At 38.1% G+C, this 23,415-nt stretch overlaps 3 protein-coding genes across 4 annotated transcripts in view; 1 reads left to right on the top strand and 2 right to left on the bottom strand.

The window, feature by feature from the left end:
* Nucleotides 1-1,967, bottom strand: part of SKIC3 (SKI3 subunit of superkiller complex) — a 155,128-nt gene extending 153,161 nt beyond the window's left edge. The window contains exon 1 of the mRNA XM_049707062.1: nucleotides 1,832-1,967. The gene's annotated coding sequence lies outside the window, so the exon portion shown is untranslated. The remainder of the gene's footprint in view (nucleotides 1-1,831) is intronic.
* Nucleotides 1,964-11,188, top strand: RFESD (Rieske Fe-S domain containing). 2 transcript variants are annotated; one of them, XM_004263522.4, is made up of 4 exons: nucleotides 1,964-2,100; nucleotides 7,746-7,921; nucleotides 8,032-8,066; nucleotides 10,101-11,188. In XM_004263522.4, the coding sequence occupies exons 2-4, from the start codon at nucleotides 7,747-7,749 to the stop codon at nucleotides 10,362-10,364; spliced, it is 474 nt and encodes a 157-aa protein (XP_004263570.1). In that variant the 5' UTR covers nucleotides 1,964-2,100; nucleotide 7,746; the 3' UTR covers nucleotides 10,365-11,188. The 2 variants fall into 2 exon arrangements, with proteins under 2 accessions (XP_004263570.1, XP_049563034.1); XM_049707077.1 differs by lacking the exon at nucleotides 1,964-2,100 and adding an exon at nucleotides 2,714-2,854.
* A 434-nt stretch (nucleotides 11,189-11,622) lies between these two features.
* The window catches only part of SPATA9 (spermatogenesis associated 9), a 30,002-nt gene continuing 18,209 nt past the window's right edge, over nucleotides 11,623-23,415 (bottom strand). The window contains 2 exon segments of the mRNA XM_049707076.1: nucleotides 11,623-12,923; nucleotides 17,975-18,070. Of these exon segments, the coding sequence (XP_049563033.1) occupies nucleotides 12,636-12,923; nucleotides 17,975-18,070 (384 nt within the window). The 3' untranslated portion in view covers nucleotides 11,623-12,635.

Genomic DNA, 23,415 nt, shown 5'->3' with positions numbered 1-23,415 from the left:
GAACAAAACTCCTGCCAGGGCTACCACTAGGTGTCACTAGTAGGAAAGGGAAGCCTGAAAGAACAAATGGAAGGAACTGACACAAAAATTGGTTCCAAGGAGAGAAGTAGAAACTGCCCCCAAATGTCCTCAGGTAGAACTTTGTGGAAGTGTCGCTCACACTGGCTGGAACTGTTCTACTGACAAGAAAAGAAAGAAAGGGGTTGGGGGGAAGGAAGGGGAGAGGGAGAGAGAGAGGGAGAAAGGAAGGAAGGAAGGAAAGGAGGGAGGGAAGAAAGGAAAGAAAAGGAAAATGACAGTAGGAATCATGAATTTTATTCTGAACTGTAATGACTTTCAAATGGACTTTATGGGTTCCTGCTGTTAACTCACATGCCTGTGCCAGCTAGGCTAGGCACACACCCTATTGTGCATGTGAATCTCAGAAGTGGAGAGGGGTAGTTTATTCTGCCTCCCACGACAGCTTTCTAAGCATTTCATATTTTCATGTGACCAACCACGTTAATACTTTAGGTAGAGATAAAAGAAAGTTTTGCATTTCTCTCTCATTCTTCTTGGGTACCTAAGAGTGCTTATCTACTGAGGTCTCCAATTGATTCAAAATCATATTTAAAGGTCAGTGGATCTAAGATGTGTCTTATTTTAATGCCCGAATTATGCCAAAGAACAAAAGAAGTACTTTTCATTAAAAATGGCAAACTTATTTAGTCCTTCAATGACACAAGCCGAGGATTGCTAACACGCTCCATGTGCCAATAAAATAATTTGGGACAGCTAAGAGATAATGTAAATTATAATAAATCCAAACATATTTTATTATCACTTTGGTAAAGCGATTCAACAAAACTAGATGGTTAATTTGTACTTGGCTCATTGAAACAAATGGTCAAAAAACGAAATTATCCCATAAAATATGACTGTCACCCTGAAACTATACTGAAAGGAACAGAAATAGCACTGGAGACAAATCCATTATTCTGAGCTTCTCAATCTTTTACATGTTTTGGCTCATAGAAAAAAATGGCATTTGTATGGCATACTGGGGTAAATGAATAAGGCTCTGGGGCTTCAGCTGCCCCTGGCCCGTTAGGCCTCTCAAGGACCTGAGATCAGTATGTCAGCATATTAAATATAGATTGTGGGTTTCAACCTTAAGGTCACACTGGAATCACTTGGGAGGTTAGAAAAAATATGTCGATTCCCCCTCCTCCCATGACCCGTGGAGATTTCATTGGTTTGGGCATCACGAGTCCCAGGTGACTGAAGTGGGACCAAAGTTAAGAACCACTGCATTAGGAGATAGCCAAGGAAACTTAAAAAACCTACGAGACTCATCTAGCTTCCAACTTTGAACACAAGTATGAGGTGTGTGGGTTTTGTTTTGTTTTGTTTTTGTTTTTTCTCAGAGAAGTATAAAGAGAAAAAACAAAGTTGCAAAGTTCAAAAACTGAAAGTGAAACCCATCTCCCCCAAGTAACCACTCTTAATTTTTTTTAAAGCTTATGTATATATCTACATATTTGTATCTCGAGAAATAATTTTTATTTACACCAAAGAAAGCACATTCCAATGTGCTCTTGAGTATGTGGCTACAAAGTAATTCACATGTCTACACTGTATTTTATTTAACCACTTCCTTGTTGATGCCCCGTTGAGCTACTGTCACTCTTTCCTTGCAATAAACATCTTTATACATAGATTATACGCATCGTGACGAACTTTGGTAAATATTTTTATAAGCTAAATTCCTATAAGACCCCTGAGTGAGTTTAAAGTCTGGATAAACGTGGTGAGCTCAACAAACATTTAAAAATAAACTGATGGCACCTACGTTTGTCAAACACGATTAAGACGGTCAGTTCGGAAGTCCCGGCGGAGCGCGGGTGGTTGGCGGCCGCTGTCAGGTGGGGTCGTCGGCCAGCTGAACCCCAGATGCCGTCCCGGGGGCGGTGTCACGCGCGCTCGGGTCACGTGGGCAGCTTCGTCCCGCCCCGCCCCGCGGAGCTCCACGCGGTGGCCGGAGCCCTGGCTGGCTCAGTAGCCTCACGCGGGGGCGCTGTAGCCGGGTCTCGCGGAGGTGGGGCAGGTGACTTGAGGCAGGTAAGTTCTGTTCTGGCTGCGGGGTTGGGCGGCCGGACGCCGGGCGGGGCTCACGAGGCTGGCTGCTTCCGGCCGGACGGCGGGCCCGGGCTCGGGCTTCCGGCGGCGGCGGCGAGTTGGAGCAGGCGAGGGCGGGTGTTGTGTGGCCTTTGCTCCCGGCCCTTCTGAGCACTGCAGCTCTGCCGGCCTCGATGCCGCGTTCCTTAACCGTTAACCCCAGCGCAGGCTTCCGCCCGTGCACTGCGGGGTCACCGCGCTTGTTCACCGTCGAGTCTGAGCCGCACCCTGGACCTGCCGCCTCCGTGAGCCTTTTTTAACAAGGTTTCCTGGCATTTGTGCTCTTTCACTCGTGAAAACTGCTCCAGGGTTTCTGCAGCCCCAGCCGTCCTAGTTATCGGTCTCCTGAAGTCTGCAGGCGGAACGATCAGCCACATCTGGACAGCCACGCTCGGGCTGTCTCTGCGGTTTTTCAGCGCCGGTCGGTCTGAGAACTGCAGGCCGTCTTTACTCAAACGTTAAACACAGCTTGAAGTCCTCGCTCATAAGCTGTCAGAGCTTGCAGCCCTTAGAAATGGCCGCTACCGTGATCGCAGCGTTTCCCACGCTCCGGCCCTACTCTAGACACTTGACTATGGAGAGGCATTTATCCCTCACCACCGCCCTACGTGCAGGGGTTTCTTATAGCTGCTCACCTGCAGCGCAGCGAAATTAGGCGACTTCTCCCAAGTCACGCAGAGCCGGGATTTGAACCCAGGTGAGCGCACCTGGTACTCAAAGATCTCTAATATCACAGACGACAGTAGGTCCAGGGTGGCTGCGCAACTTGACTAAATTATTAGGGAAGTATTCTGTTTTAAACATTTGTTGACACGACTCTTGCACATTGGCGTTCCTAAATTTAAAAAAATTCAGGACCATCATCTTCGGATATATATATGGTGTATACACACACATATCTTTACTAAAAGGTTTTGTACCTTCAAGATAGTTTACCCGCAGGCCACCTATTTTTATAAATCCGTGGATGCTACTTAGATAAAATGTTAAGATTTATATATCAGTGTGCACAAAGTTTAGATTCATAATATCTCGGTTTGAATCTTCACTGCTATTTTGTGAGTTTGGGCAAGCTTTTGTTAAAGAAGGTCCTTTACCCTTAGTTTCCTCATCTGGAAGATAGGCATTTTTCTGAGAATTAATGAATTCATCTATGCAAAGAGTCCAAGCACTTGGCACTCACTGAAGGATAGCTAGTTTTATCTGTTATTATTCTGCCATCCAAAGCAATATAAAACTAAGGCATTTCTCTTCTCTGAACCTAAAAGCAAGGGTGTCACCCTGGAGCTATGCATTCTGATAACGTGTAGGCCAAGTCCCCAGACTCAGTAAAAGCAACTTTGTGGTTTTGTGCTCAAAAAGAATAACAAATTCCTTTAATTTCATGTTTCTTTTGTCCCACTGCCTTCTAGAAACTTAAGTTATGCTTTTTAAAAATTCAACCTGAATAGATTCCCTATGCTGGAAAGGTATCTAATAGAGACAGAGGATCCATTTAGCTAATTTGTAATTTTATGTGGTGTTAGCACCTTTAGAAACCTAATTTTAGGCACAGGCCAAAAAATATTTCTTGAAGAGAACTGTGGAATAAAATGGCTCAACATTTCAGAAGGCAGTTTTCTTAATCTGGCTCCCATACTGGGTAAGTCGTTTAATTTTTCACTTTCTTTTTATTCTGTTAAGATTCTACTATCTTAGGGACTTCCCTGGTGGTGCAGTGGTTAAGAATCCGCCTGCCAATGTAGGGGACATGGGTTCAAGCCCTGGTCCAGGAACATCCCACATGCTGCGGAGCAACTAAGCCCGTGTGCCACAACTACTGAGCCTGCGCTCTAGAGCCTGCGAGCCACAACTACTGAGCCCGCGCATCACAGCTAGTGGAGCCTGTGTGCCTAGAGCCCGTGCTCCACACGAGAAGCCACAGCAATGAGAAGCCCACACACCGCAACAAAGAGTAGCTCCTGCTTGCCGCAACTAGAGAAAGCCCGTGTGCAGCAACAAAGACCCAACACAGCCATAAATAAATAAATAAATTTATTTATAAAAAATAAAAATAAAAAAAAGATTCTACTATCTTAAAATTGACTCAAAACAGAGGAAATGTGTGGGAGCATATGAATAGTGCATCAGAGTAACAGTAATTAAGGTGACCCCACTGACTCGTTGTATGAATGGACTGTGATATTCACAATATTTAAGAATAATATGGGTGTTAATTATAAACAGTCACCAGATATCATAAATAAATAGAACCCCCTATGATGCTTAGAGGGAACAATTACTTGAAGGATGAGATAATACTTTCCTAAGCAAAATACAAAACTAATCATATTTCTCTGAAATCTTTATTGTTTAGCCCCAGCTTTCTCTGCTCATTTCTTATCAGCCCCTGCAAAGTTGCCAACCGTTTTCCTCGGTTGGGGGAACACCCTGCAAAGACTTTATGTTCTAAGAGACTTAAACGAGGAAGGATAATGTTTGGTTCTCATATATTTGGGAGTTGGGTAGAACTTAATTAACTTCTGATGCCACTCCACATCTCATGTGTTTTGTTACTGGCTTGATACTAGTATTTCTTTTCCAGTTTTTGCCTGGAAAAAAAAAAGTAAGAGAACTATTCATTTATTTCCTCCTGTAGTGGCAAGTCTTGAAATAAGCTGTACAAAACTTTCAAATAGTCCATTCATGACCTATGTACAGGCACATTCTCTGAGGATAGAAAGTACCATTTTATCCCTTTTCTTGGATTTTGGATCATTTGCTACATAAATATAAAGTAGGATACAAATATTGAAAAAAAGTAATTTTAAATATAAGACTAAATGTAATATATTGACATTTAAGAAAATTTGTGTTTATTATCCCCTTGCTTTTCTTTGTAAGTTTTCCCTATATACATTTACCCATGAATAATATATTTAGTTTTGCCCCTTTTTCCATTTGATAAAAATGGAAGCATACTCTGAATTCTTAAAATTTTTTTCATTTGAAGTTACGTTTTTGAAATTAATCCAGCTTGACGTAGCCATACATTTTTCACTGCTAAACAGCATTGCATTGAATGAGTATAAAAATGATCCATTCTACTGTTGATGGATTTTGAGTTGTTTCCTGTCTTTTGCTGCTATAACCATTCTTGTGCATGTCTCCTGGTGTACCTGTGCACACTTCTCTGGAATACACCTGCAGTGGGATTACTGGGTCATGAATATGTTCAGCTTTACTAGGTACCGCCAGACTGTCGCAACTCTAATTTATGTCATCACTATATCAGTTGCTCCATATGCTCACCAATACTTGTTATACGTTTTTGCCAGTCTGTTGGATAGAAAATAGTATCCTATTTTGACTTTGCTTTGCATTTCTTTTGCATTTTCCTACTAATGAGGTTGAGCATCTTTACATGTGATTACTAGCCATTCAAATTTCCTCATCTGTGAAATATTTTTTCACGTCTTTTGCCTATTTTTGTAATGGCTATTTGGCATTTTCTTACTTGTTTATAGGAGTTCTTCATATATTCTGAATCTTAGTCCTTTGTCAGTTATATGTGTTTCATAGTCCATATTTTTCTTGTTCTTTAGCCAATTTCCCCCTCTTCTCTTTTTAGTTCATCTGTCTGTTCCCATTTTTCTTATCATTGTTGCCCCTCTGTCTGTTCTGTCACAAAATGTGATAAAGGCTGCACATCCAACGGTGTGGAGTAAATGTTACCACCTGAGTAATTTGTGTACTTTGAGTACCTGCCAAAATCAAGTAAAACCAGGTAACCATTTAGAGATGTTGTCATCCAGCCTCTGGTCAGCCATGGCTAACCCAGAAAATCTAAATGTTGGATGTACTTCAAGAATTGCATTAGACCTTACTCCCTATTGATACTCCCACTCCAAGTGATTCTGTTGAATTCTGTCATTTGAAAACTCCCAAATTTATATCTTTACTGATTCTCAATGCTAGTCTCATATATCTGACTTTCGACTTGATATCTCCCTGGATGTCTTTTAAGTACCTCAAACTCACTATGTGCAAAATGTAACTAGTTCCTGATTCTTCCATTCTTGCAAAATATCATTCCTTTCTCAGTCTTCCCAATCACATTCACAAACCATGTAGTTGCACAAACCTAAAACCTGGGAGCTATCCTTTATTTCTGTTCTGTTGCTCCTTCACTGTAGTTCATGAGCCCAGTGCCTCACTCAATTGTGCCTCACTCAATTTTCTTACTGGGGAGAGGAAGGAGCTTTGAATTCAATGTATAAAGGAAAGCATTACACAAATCAGGTTTAGGAAATAACAGAGATGTCAAATTTGTACACTGAAGTTTGCATTGTTAACCCTTGCTCCAATTATTAGGAGATAAAGGAAAAAGCACAACCCTTTGAGTGGCCTCAATTTTTGTCTTGTGATTTTTATTGCATTACATGCAAAGATTCAAAATATACTCTTGCCTAGGGGAGAAAGCTCTTTGTCAATCCTAAGATACACGGTTCTTTACACTTTTTGAAAGTTCTGGACCACCACAATCTCTCTCCTGAGATAGGGAGAAAAAGCAGGAATGTTTCCAGAAACTTTGGGATAGCAACCCTAATGAAAAGAGGATAGGAATAATAGGACAGATTTCGAATTAGAAGTGGAGAAAGAACAAATATAGAAATTCTTGGCAAAACAGGATGTATAGTTTTATTCAGAAACTATCACAGGAAAAAAACTTAAATACCCTCATATGGGAGGCCCTTGGGAAAATCCTCTACATGGGGCCTTAAATGCCTGACAATGATATATCTTGATGTTTCTTTCTTATGGAATTAACAGACTATGGCTATGTTCTTAAAGTACACAGAAGTCTCTTTGAAAGGGTTGCTTTCAAAGAAATAGGCTGAATATCTGTGCTAAGAAAAAATTATATTTAGAATACCTACAACTTCTCTAAAATTTATATACTTCTATAAATTAATTGAGGAGACAGTCATCTTTTTGAATGCCCAAATAAGACAGAAGAAAGTAATGACATTTTCTGTGTGAGTTAAGAAAATGGAAGACATCCATTCACACTTACCCCCTTCCACTAGAACACAGTTACTTGGTGGATCTATAAGAGCTGGCTGCCCACTCCAGGCAAAACCAAGTGAGCCACGTCAACCAAGGGGTCCAAGACTATTCAGACTATTGAAAAATCCTACCTTCAGCAGAAGCTGAAAACAACATGGATAATACGCAGATGTTGTTTACCACTGAATTTGAGAGGGAATAAAAGGATAGTGATACTTTAGTGTCTGTATCTTAAATATCTGTTCTGAAATATCTAATGCAATGAAGTGAATCAAGTACTAGTCCAGCCTCAAAGTAGGCAGTCCTCCCTAATTTTGCCAAGTTTTAAGAGCTCTAGCTGACAATCATGACTAACTATAATCCAGTATTTATTTTTTATTTTATATAGCTACAAAAAAGTACCTCCATCAGTCTCAGAGAAATAAGTCTTCTCTTATGATATGATTATCTCTGTGAGTCAAGTGTAGTGGAACTAGTGAAGACCACCTGTAATTTTTTTTCTTTCTTTTTTTGTTTGTGGTTTGTTGTTGTTCAACTAGCATGGATCCTGATGGCTCTGAGCAAGATCCTGAAACGAAGAAATATTCTTCTGTCTGTGTTGGCAGAGAAGAAGATATTAAAAAATCTGAAAGAATGACAGCTGTTGTCCATGACAGAGAAGTGGTCATTTTCTACCACAGAGGAGAATATCATGCTATGGATATTCGCTGTTACCGTAAGATTTTATTTTTCATTTGTAAACCTTGTATTTGTTTACTATCCACGAAACTTCAAAATTTCATTTTTTTTTTTAGTGACTAGATGTAATATTCAATTCCTTTGCAGACTCAGGAGGACCTTTACATTTAGGAGAAATAGAGGTATGTAAAATTAAATCTATTCTCAACAAACTCAGATGTTTCCTATTTATATTCTTACTATATTTACAGTCTCTATTCAAAAATAATTTATATTTGGGTTTGAACTATATATATATATATATTTTTTTTTTTTTTTTTTTTTTTTTTTTTTTTGCGGTACGTGGGCCTCTCACTGTTGTGGCCTCTCCCGTTGCGGAGCACAGGCTCCGGACGCGCAGGCTCAGCGGCCATGGCTCACGGGCCCAGCCGCTCCGTGGATGTGGGATCCTCCTGGACCGGGGCACGAACCCGTGCTCCCTGCATCGGCAGGCGGACTCTCAACCACTGCACCACCAGGGAAGCCCTTGAACTATATTTTAATGCTTTGAGTACAATTACCAATATTCTAGGAATTCACAACACTACAATGTAAAGAAAACCATTTTATAGGTAAATATGAAAAATATGCCTGTCTTCTGACCTAGCAAATATACTCCGAGAGATCTACCCGGCATATTATTGCACAAATGTTTAAGTATATATACACTTACCTATATATATACTAAAGTACATATATATATATATATACACACTATATATAAAAGTATATATATATATACTTTAGTATATGTATATATACTAAAGTATACACACACACACACACACACACACACATATAGGAGAGGTTCAGTGTAGCGAAAAGTTGAAGGAAATCTAAATGTTTTAACAATAGGAAACAGTTTAAATTATGAATAGCCATGCTATGGAATAGTATACAACCATTAAATTAATGAGGCATGGGTTGTCAACAATATATTTTTGAGTGAAAAAGGCAAGTTGTAGAATAATAGGTCTAATGAGATCCCATTTTTTAAAAATAAAAAATAACATTCACTTTTTACTTTATACACTTCTACATAGTTTGAATTTTTCCAATGTGTATATATTACTTTTATGATTTAATAAAGGTATAAAAATATATATTTTAAGAAAGAAGTAACACTGTGAAGGCTTAACTGAGGAATGGGGGCAATGTCTTACGTCCTTGCATTCTCAAACCAGCTGCCTAATTTCCTGTTTTCTACTTCATGAAACTTCTCTCTCTCCCCTTCTCCCTCTCCCCTCACTATCTCTCTCTCTCTGACTGGTACAAAGTACATGCTTAAATTTAGTGTTCCACTCTCTCTACACTTCATATCTACCTAGTTCCACACCTGTCCTCATGTTAAAACATGTGAGTTTAAATTATGAATGAATTTATGAATTATGAAACTGTTGTTTGCTGACGGTTCTGTCAGGGGAGGGTGGTACAAAACAGCATTTCTGCACTTCTGGTGTAGAGATAAAATGTAAGCATCTGGATGATAGCGTGGAAGAATTTCCCTCAGTTTCAGACCATAATGAGAGCTGAAAGACTACTCAAAGTGTGGTCCATAGACCATCAACACTGGTGACACCTGGGAGTGTCTTAAAAATGCAGAATATTGTGCCCTGCTCTTGGACTATGGAACTTAAACAAGAGCTGCCTTTAAACAAGATCCAGGTGATTCCCATGCTTTTTAAAATTTTAGAAGCACTGCTTTAAGACAGTTAAAAGTTGGGAATTAACTACTTTGGATCATAAATTGCTCTTCAGTTAACATATGCACTTATGCCTTTAGTAACCTCTCTTGAAATTATATCTGAAGCTTACCATTCTTCCACCAGCTAGTGAAAATTCGTTTGGAAGCACTTGAAGCCCTTTCCCTATTTCTGTCAAGAAAGTGACATTAATATCTAACAGATAACAACACACTGCAGTCACATGGTGTAGTTGCCTGAGCTAGTTATCTTCTGATAGAGCTCTAACAAACTGGGTTTCTTATCAGCTGCAAAAGGAACTTGATGACTGCTAAGATTAGATTCTGCCTTATGCTGAATAATTTGTAAATGGCAGGGAAAAAGAGAAGCCTGTTTTTTAACCTGGTGCTTCTGCAACAGATTCTGTTCTGAGCCTGAGGTTTATTGTCAACATTGGAAATGTCATATTATAAAATCAATTATTTCTTTCCCCAGGAATTTGATGGACGACCATGTATAGTTTGCCCCTGGCATAAATACAAAATTACTTTGGCCACAGGAGAAGGACTGTATCAGTCTATAAACCCTAAAGATCCATCAGCAAAGCCCAAGTGGTGCTCCAAAGGAATAAAGCAAAGGATTCACACGGTGACAGTGGACAATGGGAATATTTATGTGACTCTTTCTAACGAGCCTTTTAGGTGTGACTCTGATTTTTATGCCACTGGAATCTTCAAAGTAATTCAGAGTTCTTCCTGATAAAATTTTACGGCAATGAAAAATGTTGTATATGTTTTGAAAGTATTTTTAGAATAACCTTGCTTCAATACCAAAGATGATTAACTTTTTCCAAAATAGGCACATTTATTATCTTTAACAATCATATAAATGAAAGGTTCAAAGCACATGTACTTAGTGTGATGTAAGGATCATCATCAGGATGTATAGAATACATTTTAGCCAATCCTCTGGATTGATTGGAACCTGAAGGTTATAGGTTTAGAATAAGCGTTTTAAGAAGGATGAAAATAATTTAGAATAACCAAAGTGAAGAAAGGTTAAAAAAATTAGATCTACTAAGAAAAACTTAGGGGAAAATCCCTACTTGATATAGCAGACTTTATCATGGAAAAATTTTAATGTATACAAAGTAAACAGAATAATAAACCTCCACCACCCACCTTCAACAATTACCAGCATTCTTCCATTCTTGTTTCATTGATGCATGTATTCACCACCTCCCCTACTGATCGTTATAATTTTTTTTAGGTAAAATTTAAACACACTGAAATACTTAAATCTTAACTGTTCAGTTTTTCCAAATATATAGCAGACCATTTACACTTAAAAAATACCTCCCAAAATGGGATCAGTTTACATGCTGAATTTAAAAACAAGAACCTTAATTTGCCTGACATCAAAACCAAGTAAACTTTGGCTCCGTTTCTCTCCAGTCAAGGCAGACAGTTTCAAAGTAAGGAAGATACAGCTGCTCCCCAGCCATAAGAGATGTGAAAGTTTCAGCGAACCAAGGTACTTTGAATGCTTATATGAAATTTTCAAATAAAGTTTTTTTAATTTTATTTTTATAGAATTTTGTGCATGTATGTACAACTAAGTGTTTCATGTAAATGTTATAGAGAGAAGAGATATAGGGTGTTGTTTCTCAGAGTCTTCTGAGTTCATAGGCAGGGTTGATATTAAGTTGGTTCACCCTGCTTTTTCTATGCCAGTTATTTATGGCCAACGCTGTTCTGGTTGCGTCGTGCCCACACTGTACTATAAAACCCTGGGTACTGATCATCTAAAACTCAGCAGCACATAGTAGAATGTAAGAGTAGGTGGGACCAGAAGGAACTAGGATGCAGAGATTATCAATTCGGAGTGAGAAAAGCTGTTTGTCAAAATTGGAACTTAGTTTCAAACCACAGTAATCTTCTTAGTGACATAGAACTGAATTAAGGCTTAATATTCTAAGGGGCCCACCTGGGTCCTTTCCCTTGGTTATTATTAAAATAAGTGAATAAAGTATGTATCATTAAGGCTGTGCTTACAGAGCCCTTTGCTACATATTATTACATTTTTTTTCTGATGTATTGCTACATGCTACCCATATTCCAACACTTGCTATTCATTAGACGACTAATGAGCCAGGGCTGGGCTTTTTATAAATACTATTTTTGGCAGCAGCTACTCATCAGGTACAGGAAATGTGCCATCTCTGGGATGGGTACATCCCAGCCTATTATATCAGGTGCTAATCCTCCAGTGACTTAACATGTGTCCAGATTTTAAAATGCATGGAGGAAACCAAAGTACCTCCTGCAGGCAAAACCAGGACCCTGGTTTGCAGGGCCAATCACAAGCATTTTTTCTCAGGATCCAGTGGCAACAATGAGTCATATGGACTTGGCTTCTGGTTCTTAATTTGTTCCTCTAGATGTGGAAATTAAAAATGTCATGTCATGTCCTGCTCTCATATACAGACCTCATCAGATTTGTAAACAATATTTTGTTTTATAAATTTACGTCTATGAATTACAAGTTCTTCATAACTTTACAGATGAGTTTTAAAATAACTGATAATAGGCAGACTGAAACCATACAGCCTGTAGATAGAAAATATATATATCCTTTTATTATCTCTGAAAAAGATATGTAGCATTTTAACAGGGAGAGTTTTTTCCCCTCCCAGATAAGTAATTGGAGAGATACTCTAAATGAGTCTCTAATAAAAACATAAACGTATTATAAACATGCCCATATTATAAACCATAGCATAGCGTCTAACCCACCAATTTTCTGGTTCATTAAAAAATATCCATAGTCATATATACTACATCGATTCATTTTATTTTCTCCACCATATAAATACTTGAGAATGACATTTTAGCAGTAGTCCCCCCGACCGTTTTTATTTTTTCAAAGCAGAGCAGTTAGAATATGAAAACTAGTTTCCTAGTTTTGTCAGATGCAATGTCATTAGATAACTCTTAAGCTCTGTTCAGTGATATTTCAGTTCAGATTTGCTCATTCATTCATTTCAGTTGATGGGTCAAACACAGAATGTAAAACCTGGATCTTATTCCTCAACTTATTAGCAGGAAGTCTGGGGCGATCTGAAATATTCTCCAGCTTCTCCGGTAATGACCTGTAAGGTTTTGCTTTGATTTCACCTTCAGGAAACAGAGGCTCAGAAAGCACAGGCTCAGAAAAGGCTTTTCTAAGATTTTCACTCTCCCCTCTGTTTTGCCTTATGGATTCTTCTTCTTGGAAAATTGTCATTACCTTCTCCAGCACAGCATTAACACAGACTGTCTAATAATAATAAAAAATTTTAAGTAAGGTTTCTTTTTAAGCTACTAAACTTACAGATAAAAATCCAATAAAACATTTAACATAAAGTCATCAATCTGTATATTCTAAGAAAGAAGCACTTTTGGGACTTCCCTGGTGGTCCAGAGGTTAAGACTCTGTGCTCCCAATGCAGGGGACCCAGGTTCCATCCCTGGTCAAGGAAGTAGATCCCACATGCTGCAACTAAAGATCCCACGTGCTGCAACGAAGATCCTGCATGCTGCAACTAAAACCTGGCGCACTCCAATAAATAAATAAATATTTTTTAAAACATCTAAGCGCTTTCTTCCAGGTACCCCTGGCACATGATAAACATGAGGAGATTGATTCCTTATTATAAATACACCATAATCTAGAAAGAAAATTAAAACATAGTATGCTTTAATAAAGACATGCTTTATATTTTCCCCAATTCTCTAGATGTTTTACATCTTTATTCTCTGATTTAATTAAATGAAACTTTTCTGAAACATTTTCTGAGAGATGGAATTTGTCCTCAAACATGTTAATATCTCAAAGTAGGTTTTTTGTTTTTACTTTTTCCCCCCTAGACTTTGCTTATACCAATTGTATGCAATTGGAAGGGCATAAACATTTTGGTAAGAATTTAGTAAGTTAATGGATCAGTGATTTATAAGCAAACTTGTTTTCCATTTTCCCTCAAAAAATGCCATTCGGTACTTAGTGTGTCAAAACAAAGCACACAGAGAAAAAAAACTTCAAAAACTGAGACTCACTAAGAGCTGTATCTGTTAAACCTATAAGTTTACTGATGAAGATGATGATGCCAAGTATTTAAGGCAAGCAACAAGAATAATAAAATGTATAAAATATGAAAACACCTAAACTAGCTTATTTTACCAAAGAGATGCCTCCCAGGTGACATAATAGGCTATAAATGCTTAGAAGGTTTTTCTGAAGAGGGTAACAGAGAAAGGATTCAGGGCCTTGGCTTGGTTAGCCTTTTTCTTCCTGACCTCCTTCCTCCTCTTTTCTTGCCTGTCTCCCACTATAGAATGGGCGGACACCAGATGCTTTCCTTCACTTCCCTGTGTTACTGTATGGCAATGTGACCCTGTTCTGGCCAACTAAAAAAAATGTCTGCTGTGGAGGAAGATAGGATTTTTGGAAGAGTTCTTCCTCCTTTTATATAAAAAAGACTCTGTCTTTTGCCTCTACTATCTCCTCCCTCTTGCTTTGGACACTGATATGGATATAAGGCCTGAGCATGAGGCAATAAACCTAAGGACCAAAAACAACAAACAGGATAGCCAAAGAGAAAGATGGAAGGGCCCTGGGTTCATGATGACATTGTAGCTCCACTGTACAAACCCGGGAACTGCCTAACTCCAGACTTCTAATTAAGAGAGATATTTAAATGTCTGTATTGATTAAGGTATTCTCAGGTATTTTTTTGTTACTTGTATCTGAGTATACCCAAATCTAGAGCTATAAACCTTGAGGTCCATCACTTCCAGATGCAAACAGCTTTAGCCATTTATCACAAATATGATCATTTTCTATGTATGCCATGCTGTGAAAAAAGGTTGGGAAGCCCTATCCTATTTGATACATTTCTTCTTCCCTCACTTACAACATTTTATCTGTGCCCATTCTAACCAATTCTGTCCAAGTCTCAGAAAATGAAGGGTCTTGACCAAGGTCAGCATCTCTCTATCTTTGCTTTTAACCTATACTCTACCATTTTGTCTATCAATTATTCCCTGCTTCTTCAACCTCTCATTCTTGACTAGCTCCTCCCCTGCAACCTGTAACATGCTGAAGTATCTTCTATCCTAAAATTTAAAAATTAAAAATCACTCTGGCTCTGTGTCCCTCTTTGACTGCTACACACACTCTTTTCTTCATCACACCAGGGCCGACATTCATGATTTCCATTTTATCATCTCTTCACTCTTCCTGCTTATTTCTGTCTTCCTTATCCCATCACACCACTGAAATAGTTCTCAAGATGGTTAATTCCAACATCTTTACTACTAGATCTAATGGACACTTTTCAGATCTGCACTTTACTTGACTTTTTCTGCTTGTATGTGACACTTAACCACTCACAACTTCCTAAGTCTCTACTTCCTTGCCAGTGTTTCTCCTGATTCACTTCCTACTTTTCTAATTATTGGTCCTTTGTCTCCTTCATGGATTTCTTCTTAGCTCACCTTAAATGTAAGCTGTTCTTCACATTTCTGTCGACTTTCTACTCTTTTCACTTGGCATGGTTCCACTCACAGGGCACTAACTTCCAACATATATGTTATTTGCCTTCAAAACCGTAATTCTAGCCCTGACCTTTCCTACGTCTTGGATGCATATATGACCAATTATCAGAGGTCACCAACAAATGGTTTCTATTACCTACTTAGAAAGTTTATAGCATGACAAATCATGTAGGATGATCTCAAAAGCCTTTGAAAAATTAGAGAAATTTTGGTTTTTAATCTAGTTTGTTTTAGTTTCACCATAGCTGTTTCACCCCACCCATTTTCTGCAATGTATTTGCATCAATTCTGTATGAGATTCACATTTAAGATACTGAGCATTTCTCAAAAATTCAAAAGACTTGCAACATTTTTTATTCGATAAATTCAGAGTTTTTGAAACTGTAAATATGTTTAAAAAGTTCTTTTACTTTGTTTTTTTTTCAAGGATGTCTTGCTATTCTTTACCATTTGCATTTCCCTATAAATTTTAGAATAAACTAGTCAATGTACACATATACACCTGTTCAGATTTTAATTGGGACTGCACTGAATCTATGGATTACGGGGAAATTTTAATCTTTATTATTGTGTGTTTCAATATGATCAAAAATATTAACAAATATGTAAAAGACCTCTAACAAAAAAAGCCATAAAATTATTAAGAGAAATTAAAGAAGATCTAAATAAATGGAGGAATACACCATGTTCATAGATTGGAAAAAGAAATTCTACCAGTTATCAAGACTTATTGTAAAACTCCTGTAAACAATACAGTGTTGAATTGGTGCAAGAAGACAAACAGATCAACTGACTAGAACAGAGAGAATATAAACAGACCTACATATCTAAGGACATTTGATTTATTAAAAAAGAGGTGTTCTGGGGCAATAGGAAAAGGGTTTTTTTTCCCCAATAAATTGAGTTGGATCAACTGGATACCAATGGAGGAAAAATTTTACCCTTACCTCATACCAATTCCAGATGTAATCTAAAAGTGAAAGGCAAAATAACAAAGCTCCCAGGATATATCAGAGGGAGTAGTTTCAGGACCTAGGATGTACGTCAAGATTCCCTAATTAAGACATAAAAAGCACTTAACATAAAGATTAATAAATTGGACTACATTAAAATTAAGAACTTCTGTTTTAAAAGACATTGCTGAAAGTGAAAGGCCAGTCACAAAATAACTCTGCCCATATTCAGCCAAAAAAGGGCTTGTTCTAGTAATATAGTTAAAAGTACAATTTGATAATAAAACGATGGACAACCCCAAGGAGGAAAATGAGAAGAGACTAACAGAAATTAACAAAAGAGGATATCCAAATGTCCAATTACTGTATAAAAGTATTCAATCTCATTAACAATCAAGAAAATGCAGATTGAAACCACAATGTGATAGTACTACATACCCACAAGAATGGCTATACTGGAAAAGATTGACAATACCAAGTGTCAGTGATGATACAGGGCAACTAGGATTAATAATCTGCCAGGATGAATTGTTAAAACCATTTTGGAAAACTTTGGCAATATCTGCTAGAGATGAACATATGCAAATTCTACAGTCCAGCAATTTCACCAAAACATATGTACAAGAATATTCATAGCAACATTATTCACAATAGACAAAGTTGTAAATAATCTAAATATTCAAAAATAGAATGGATAAATAGCTATATATTCAATCAATGGAATACTACACAGCAATGGCAATCAACAAACTACTGTTACAGGCAACAAATCTCACAATGATAATGTTAAGCAAAACGACAAATACAAAAGAAAATATAGTATATGATTTCATTTATATACAACTCAAAACTGACTATGGTATTAGAAGTCAAAATAGTGGTTGCCTTTACAGAAGAGGTTACTGGGGCTTCCCTGGTGGTGCAGTGGTTGAGAATCCGCCTGCCAATGCAGGGGACATGGGTTTGAGCCCTGGTCCAGGAAGATCCCACATAAGCCCGTGCGCCACAACTACTGAGCCTGCGCTCTAGAGCCCGTGAGCCACAACTACTGAGCCTGTGTGCTGCAACTACTGAAGCCCGCGTGCCTAGAGCCTGTGCACCACAACAAGAAGCCACCACAATGAGAAGCCTGCACACCACAACGAAGAGTAGCCCCTGTTCACTGCAACTAGAGAAAGCCTGCACGCAGCAACAAAGACCCAACACAACCAAAAATAAATAAATAAAATTAATTATTTTTTTAAAAAAAGAGGTTAGTGATTGTGAGGGGTGCAAGAAAGAGTCTTCTAACATGATGGTATAATGTTTTGTTTCTTGACCTGTGTGATACATAGATTAATAAATTTTCTGATAATTCACCAAGGTGTGTACTTTTCTCTTTGTATGTTGTACATTTAAAAAAAAATAAAGGTAAGTATAAATGGCAGTGGATTAAAAGAAAATAACCCTTATAATTTATAATATTCTTTATATTTTTGTCATGCTTTTTAATGAACACTTTTGGAATTCAAAAGACAGAATAGTGAACTTTAACCAACCATGGCACAATGGCTGGAACAAAACAACTGTAGCTAAATGAAAGCAAAACCAAAATGTTTTGAGCAAATAGTAATACGTTTTATAAAAATAAAATAAGTTTAGTTATCTAAGCAACTTAGTTTTTGGTGGATTGATTTGGCTCCTTAGAAATGTAATTTTTTAATGTAAAATTATTCTGTGTAACAAGAGAATTTAAATACCTTGGTTTATACAGTTTATACAGTATATCTTTACATAAAATAAGTATATTTATTTCTAGATTCTAATAATTTTATTAACTTACCAAATAAATGAGTGCTGCGTATGAAGCATACATTATGCTAGTTAAAGCAGTCTTTGCTGGGAAAGAAATGATTTCAAACAAAGATCCGTTTCTGACCTGAAAAAACGAAAGAGTTTTCTTATTAAAACAAAAAATTTTCAACGTTACAATGTTAAATTTTACAATGTTATTGTAAAATGAGAATTCAAATATTTATAAAGTCATCTACTTTAGTTCTGAGTTTTCTCACATCCTGAAAATATATTATTTTTCTCCTTTACAAAAAGATACTTTCTTTTGCTAATTTAAATCTATGACAAATCTATAAAAAACCTTGCATTTCCAAAATCTGAATTACTTTAACTTTCTTACATTTACCAAGTGTGCTCACTAGGGGGTGCCGCTGTGCCTGTTAGAAAAACAGTCTTTGTCCAAATTAATGTAGTCATCCTTTACTAAATTCTTCACCTCTTCAATTAAGCAGACAGCAATCAAAATACCGAGCGTTTCCTGGAGATTAATGACCTGCTTGGAAATGTTAATCATGAGAATGCTGAAGGCCAGGCATTAATCTTAGATGATCATTAAGCTTCAAGAAATACTCTGTGTTCATATTCAGCATATGCTTTTTGGAATGCAGACGTTTACACCAATAAAGAATTTGTCTCTCAGATGTTTCTACCTTCTAGAAGGTGTCCCTGCCTCAACGTAACAGTATAATATATTCAGTTTAAGGGACTAGTATAATATATTCAGATTAAGGGACCTATACTCTCTTATAGGCTACCTCTGTTGCCTTGAGCTATAAGGATATGAAATGATGACATTAGGAAAAACACTCCCTTCCCATTCAGCAGTGAAGTGGCAGTTAGCCATGCTCCTCTGCAGTAAGAGCCAAGCCACTCAGAGGCTTCAATAACTCCCCAAAGGTACAGGCTGTATCCTAAAATCATGTAGATGCATAGTAAAAATGCACATAAATTAGAAAGAAGAGTATGTATGTGTTCATTAAAAAGTTATTTATAACACTGAAAAACTGAAACAATGATAGCAGAATGGCTCGGTAAATTATGCTATATCCACCCAATGGTATATTGCAGCCTTTTAAAAGGTGCTTCTGAAGAACACGTGATAATATTTTATTGAACAGACATTTATATGGCACTGTGTACCAGGTCCTGTTCGAAGTGCTTGTTGTTGTACTATACTCAGTTTTTGCTTACTGCTGTCACTACTGATGAAGAACAAAACTGCCCATCACAATTTTCTTCTCTCAAGTGATTTATGGGATGCCGAAGCCAAGAATACTATCTAGCCTAGTAGCTAAGAGATGGTGGGGTAAGGAGGGAGGGGGAAGGGGAGTTTCCCTTTTTATTCCCTACGTTTCAGGCCATACCAACTCCTACACATAGGTATAGGTGGGGGCAGTTTCAGCCCACTCTTTCCATAAGTCAGTCTGGAAAATTTCCCAGAAGTTCCTGGCTTCTGGAAAGAGTTTCCATGAAATGAAGCAGCTGCTGCTCTTTCCCTCTTGCTGAAAGAATCAAAATGATAGCCTGACATTGAATCCCACTATTGGGCTATAAGGAGACAAACATATAAATAGGGAGCAGAGGTCAGGAAGGAAATCAGATATACTCCAACAGAATGCCTCCTAGTAGAGTAAAAGATTCATGAGTTTGTGAATATATGAATGTTTAAGTGGAAGGTCCATAGTCAATAATTGGTAGGCCATAAACAATAAAAAATAAAAGTGGTGTCTGCATGCAGGGAAAATTACTCTGTTTCTGTTTCACTGCATCTTTCTTTTTCAGATTTTTGTCCTTCACCTAAAAGTAATTAAAATTGATGAGTTTCAAAATAAATATGTATTTTATATATGTTATGCTTCTCAGCCATGAACCTGTATGTTGCCTAAGGGTCACTTTTTCACCATTTTAATGCTTTTAATAAATACTTGCTATTCCTGTAATAAATCAGCCCTGTAGAAAATATATTTCCTCCAAAATTTATGTGGCTACTGGCTAAGTAGCCATTTTTCCATTTTATGACTCACTTGCAATACATGTTTTTCACATTATAAACCACACTGTTTCATTTTGGTTTGCTATGAGCAGGAACAGTGTATGGTAAAACTGAGATAAACAGGAGAAATTTGGAAAATGGAAGGCTTTGTCTAGATTGTCTTGGCCTATTTCAAAAATTTTTATCTTAACCTCATAATTACATGAATTTTATTTGCATTTTAAGTTAAAAGTATCTTGATATCATTATACCCATATATTTCTTTTTTGAATTTGGAAATATTAACATATAAGATACATGGATATTTCAATCTTTAACTAAATTTCTCCCACATTATTTCATGTTCCACTTCTCCCACATAATTCTGACTACCTTGTCTCATAAAAGAAATATCTATATTCATCTTATTTTCACTAATAATGAGATAAATCACAAAAAAGAAAACTATAAGCTGTTTAGAAAATAGAGACCCACTTACAGATAACCTGCAGGTTGGAGTATTACCAGGTCCAACTTAATTTATGTTGTCCAAAACCATCTTGATGAGAGATATCAAGGGAGTTATAGGGGAAAAAACTCTAACAGTGATTCACAAATAAGTGTTGGAAGAAGCACTGACTGCTTTTATAGGTTCAGAAAATAGTGTTTCCTATAGGTTTGGGAGAGCTACATGATCATGTCTTTGCTTAGCAACCCACAATACTTGTGAAGACAGGAAATACTCCTAGCAGTCCACAGAAAAGAAAGCTATCTGACTTTATTTACCCCAGTATTAACATCCTGTGGAGCAGTGCTGTTGAATGAGCTCTTAATCAAGTGGTCCTATAAAAGCTCAAATGTCCCAACCTCTTGGCCAACCTGCAAAAGTACGTCTTCAAGATTCCAAGACTTCTACTTTCTAGGAATTGTCCTTTGTTCCCAGGTCTTGAATTATACCACCCAAGATAGCCTCATGGCAAGCCCATCAAGGAGCTACAGAAGTTCCTGATATTTGTGAGGTTTCCAGTTTAAACCCCAAACTGGAGTCTACCTTGGAGGGTGGGGGTGAGGAAGAAACTTTACTTAGATAAGCCTCTGACCTTCATCCTGAAAAAGGGAGCACAAGTTCACTGGGATCCACTTACGGCACACGCACTTTTGAGGCTAAGAGTTTTCTTTACTTTGCCCATCTCTTGCCTATGCCACTCCACAGGGTCTGTACAAAGTAGAAATAGACATCTCTAATGCCACTATAAGGAAGATTCTATCACAGAAAGAGCTCCTGGTCCTGTGGCCCTGCGTTGGGCTGCCAAAGTCAACGACTATGTCTGGGAGCTGACGTGTCTTGGCTGAAGTCAGCATTCAAAGCAATTATCTAGGTCACTGAAGCCTAGGCTGCAAGCTTCGCTCAGCCAGGCAGCTTACAAGGCTAAGCAGATGCAGCATTCTGTAAGTACTGCTGCTGGGGATCTTAAAAATCACCAGGAACTTCTCAGTTTTCCATTTCTAAGGCCCCTTGTAGAAGAGGCAGGTATACTACTATAATCTCAGCCCAGCAGAATGGGGAAAGGTTTGAGGAGCAACCTGACTCAGCACCCATATAGCCAGGTGCAAAGAAAGCCTCTTTTAACAAGGCGGCCAGTTGGACAGCCCTGACCCCAACTCTCTGTGCTCATGTCACAAGCCACTGGAATCTCTTCAGGTCACTTATATTGGTTGGGTCTTTGGGTAGTTCATATTTGGCACAATATCATTAAATATGCTAAGATACACAGTACATGCTCTACAGCTGAGCATGCAACCAAAAGGCCTGGATAGATTGTCAAGAGAGCTCCTGTGACAGCGTCTATACTCTAATTATCTTGACGAGACCATCACCATATGCTACATCTCAGACCACACCAAAAAGCTGAAACACTACCTAGTTACAGGCAGTAATGACAATGCTCCTCTATTTCGAGTTCTTGAGGGAAGTAATCTGCCTGACTGGCATTCCAAGCTACATGATAGCCAGCAGAGTTCTGGTAGAACTGTTTAAGGTAGAAATGCATCTTTCCATCATTCATCATCCTCAGATCAGTGATGAGACAGAGCACATGAAGAGGATCTTTAAAACTTTGCTTCTGATAGGTTAATTAGGCTGCTTACCTTTCTAAAGTGATGCCCTCCATGCAGCCACAAAGCATATCCCCTGGCATAGTAATTCCATATTTCACTCCTTGTATTTCTACACGCCACAAAGTTCCATCTTGACACAGGCAGCCTGACAATTCTTTTTTTTTTTTTTAATTTTTAAATTTTATTTATTTATTTTTGGCTGCGCTGGGTCTTTGTTGCTGTGCGCAGGCTTTCTCTAGTTGCAGTGAGCGGGGGCTACTCTTCTTTGCGGTGCGCAGGCTTCTCATCGCGGTAGCTTCTCTCGTTGAAGAGCACGGACTCTAGGCACGCAGGCTTCAGTAATTGTGGCACGCAGGCTCAGTAGTTGTGGCACACGGGCTTAGTTGCTCTGCGGCATGTGGGATCTTCCCGGACCAGGGATTGAACCGGTGTCCCCTGCATTGGCAGGCGGATTCTCAACCACTGCACCACCAGGGAAGCCCCAGCCTGACAATTCTTGAAGTAATTCATGCTGGAATCTACTCCAGGTAAGCTGAACTCTGTGCTGTGCCACTTACCTCTCAGCACACTCTGGCACCATGGATACATTCCATTCACAGACCAATTCACTGACCTCCACCACACCTCATATATTACTCTGTTGTTCTTTTAATTCTCCAGGCCATTATCTTCACTATTCATACTTCTGTATCTTTCCTCACTGAGACTTTACATTTGAGCTATTTTGTTTTCTTCCTTGCTACAACTTAGGTTCCTTTCAGTGGCAATCCTGAATCTCCAACCAGCTAATACATATTACCCAAGAAAAGCTTCTTCCTCACTCCTAACCCTCAAGGACCCCAGAAGCTCTGACTTGGGACTGTTCCCACTTATCACACTTCAGCCATATGGAACTACTTACATTTCCTACATAAGTCATGCTCTCTCTTGCCTCAGCTTCTTAATATACACTGTTCGCTTCCTTGAATGATTCTCCTACTTCTCCACTGGGCTAATTTCCCTTCCTTCAAGTCTCAGATCCAGTATCATCTTCTAGAAACACTACACTGATTACACTTAGGAATTATACGCTCCTTGTTGATGCTTCCATAGTACACTTTGCACACTTTAATCATGCACTCAGTACACTCTACTGACATTGCTTACTTGCCTATCATCCCTAGAGTCCATGGGACATCTATGAATCCCTAGTACCTAAACTCTTGATTTTATATGTCAGGTTTTCAATAAAAATAATGTTTACCAAGTGAATGAAAAAGTAGAATTACACCTCATTTACTTCCAAGAAGAAATTTAACCATCTTATAACTTGTAAAAGATATTAAGAAGTAAAGCTGAAG

The sequence above is a fragment of the Orcinus orca genome, chromosome 3 (genome assembly GCF_937001465.1).
Source record: "Orcinus orca chromosome 3, mOrcOrc1.1, whole genome shotgun sequence".
NCBI lineage: Eukaryota > Metazoa > Chordata > Mammalia > Artiodactyla > Delphinidae > Orcinus > Orcinus orca.
The sequence above is the reverse complement of the archived record's forward strand: the minus strand, read 5'-3'. Positions and strand labels throughout refer to the sequence as shown.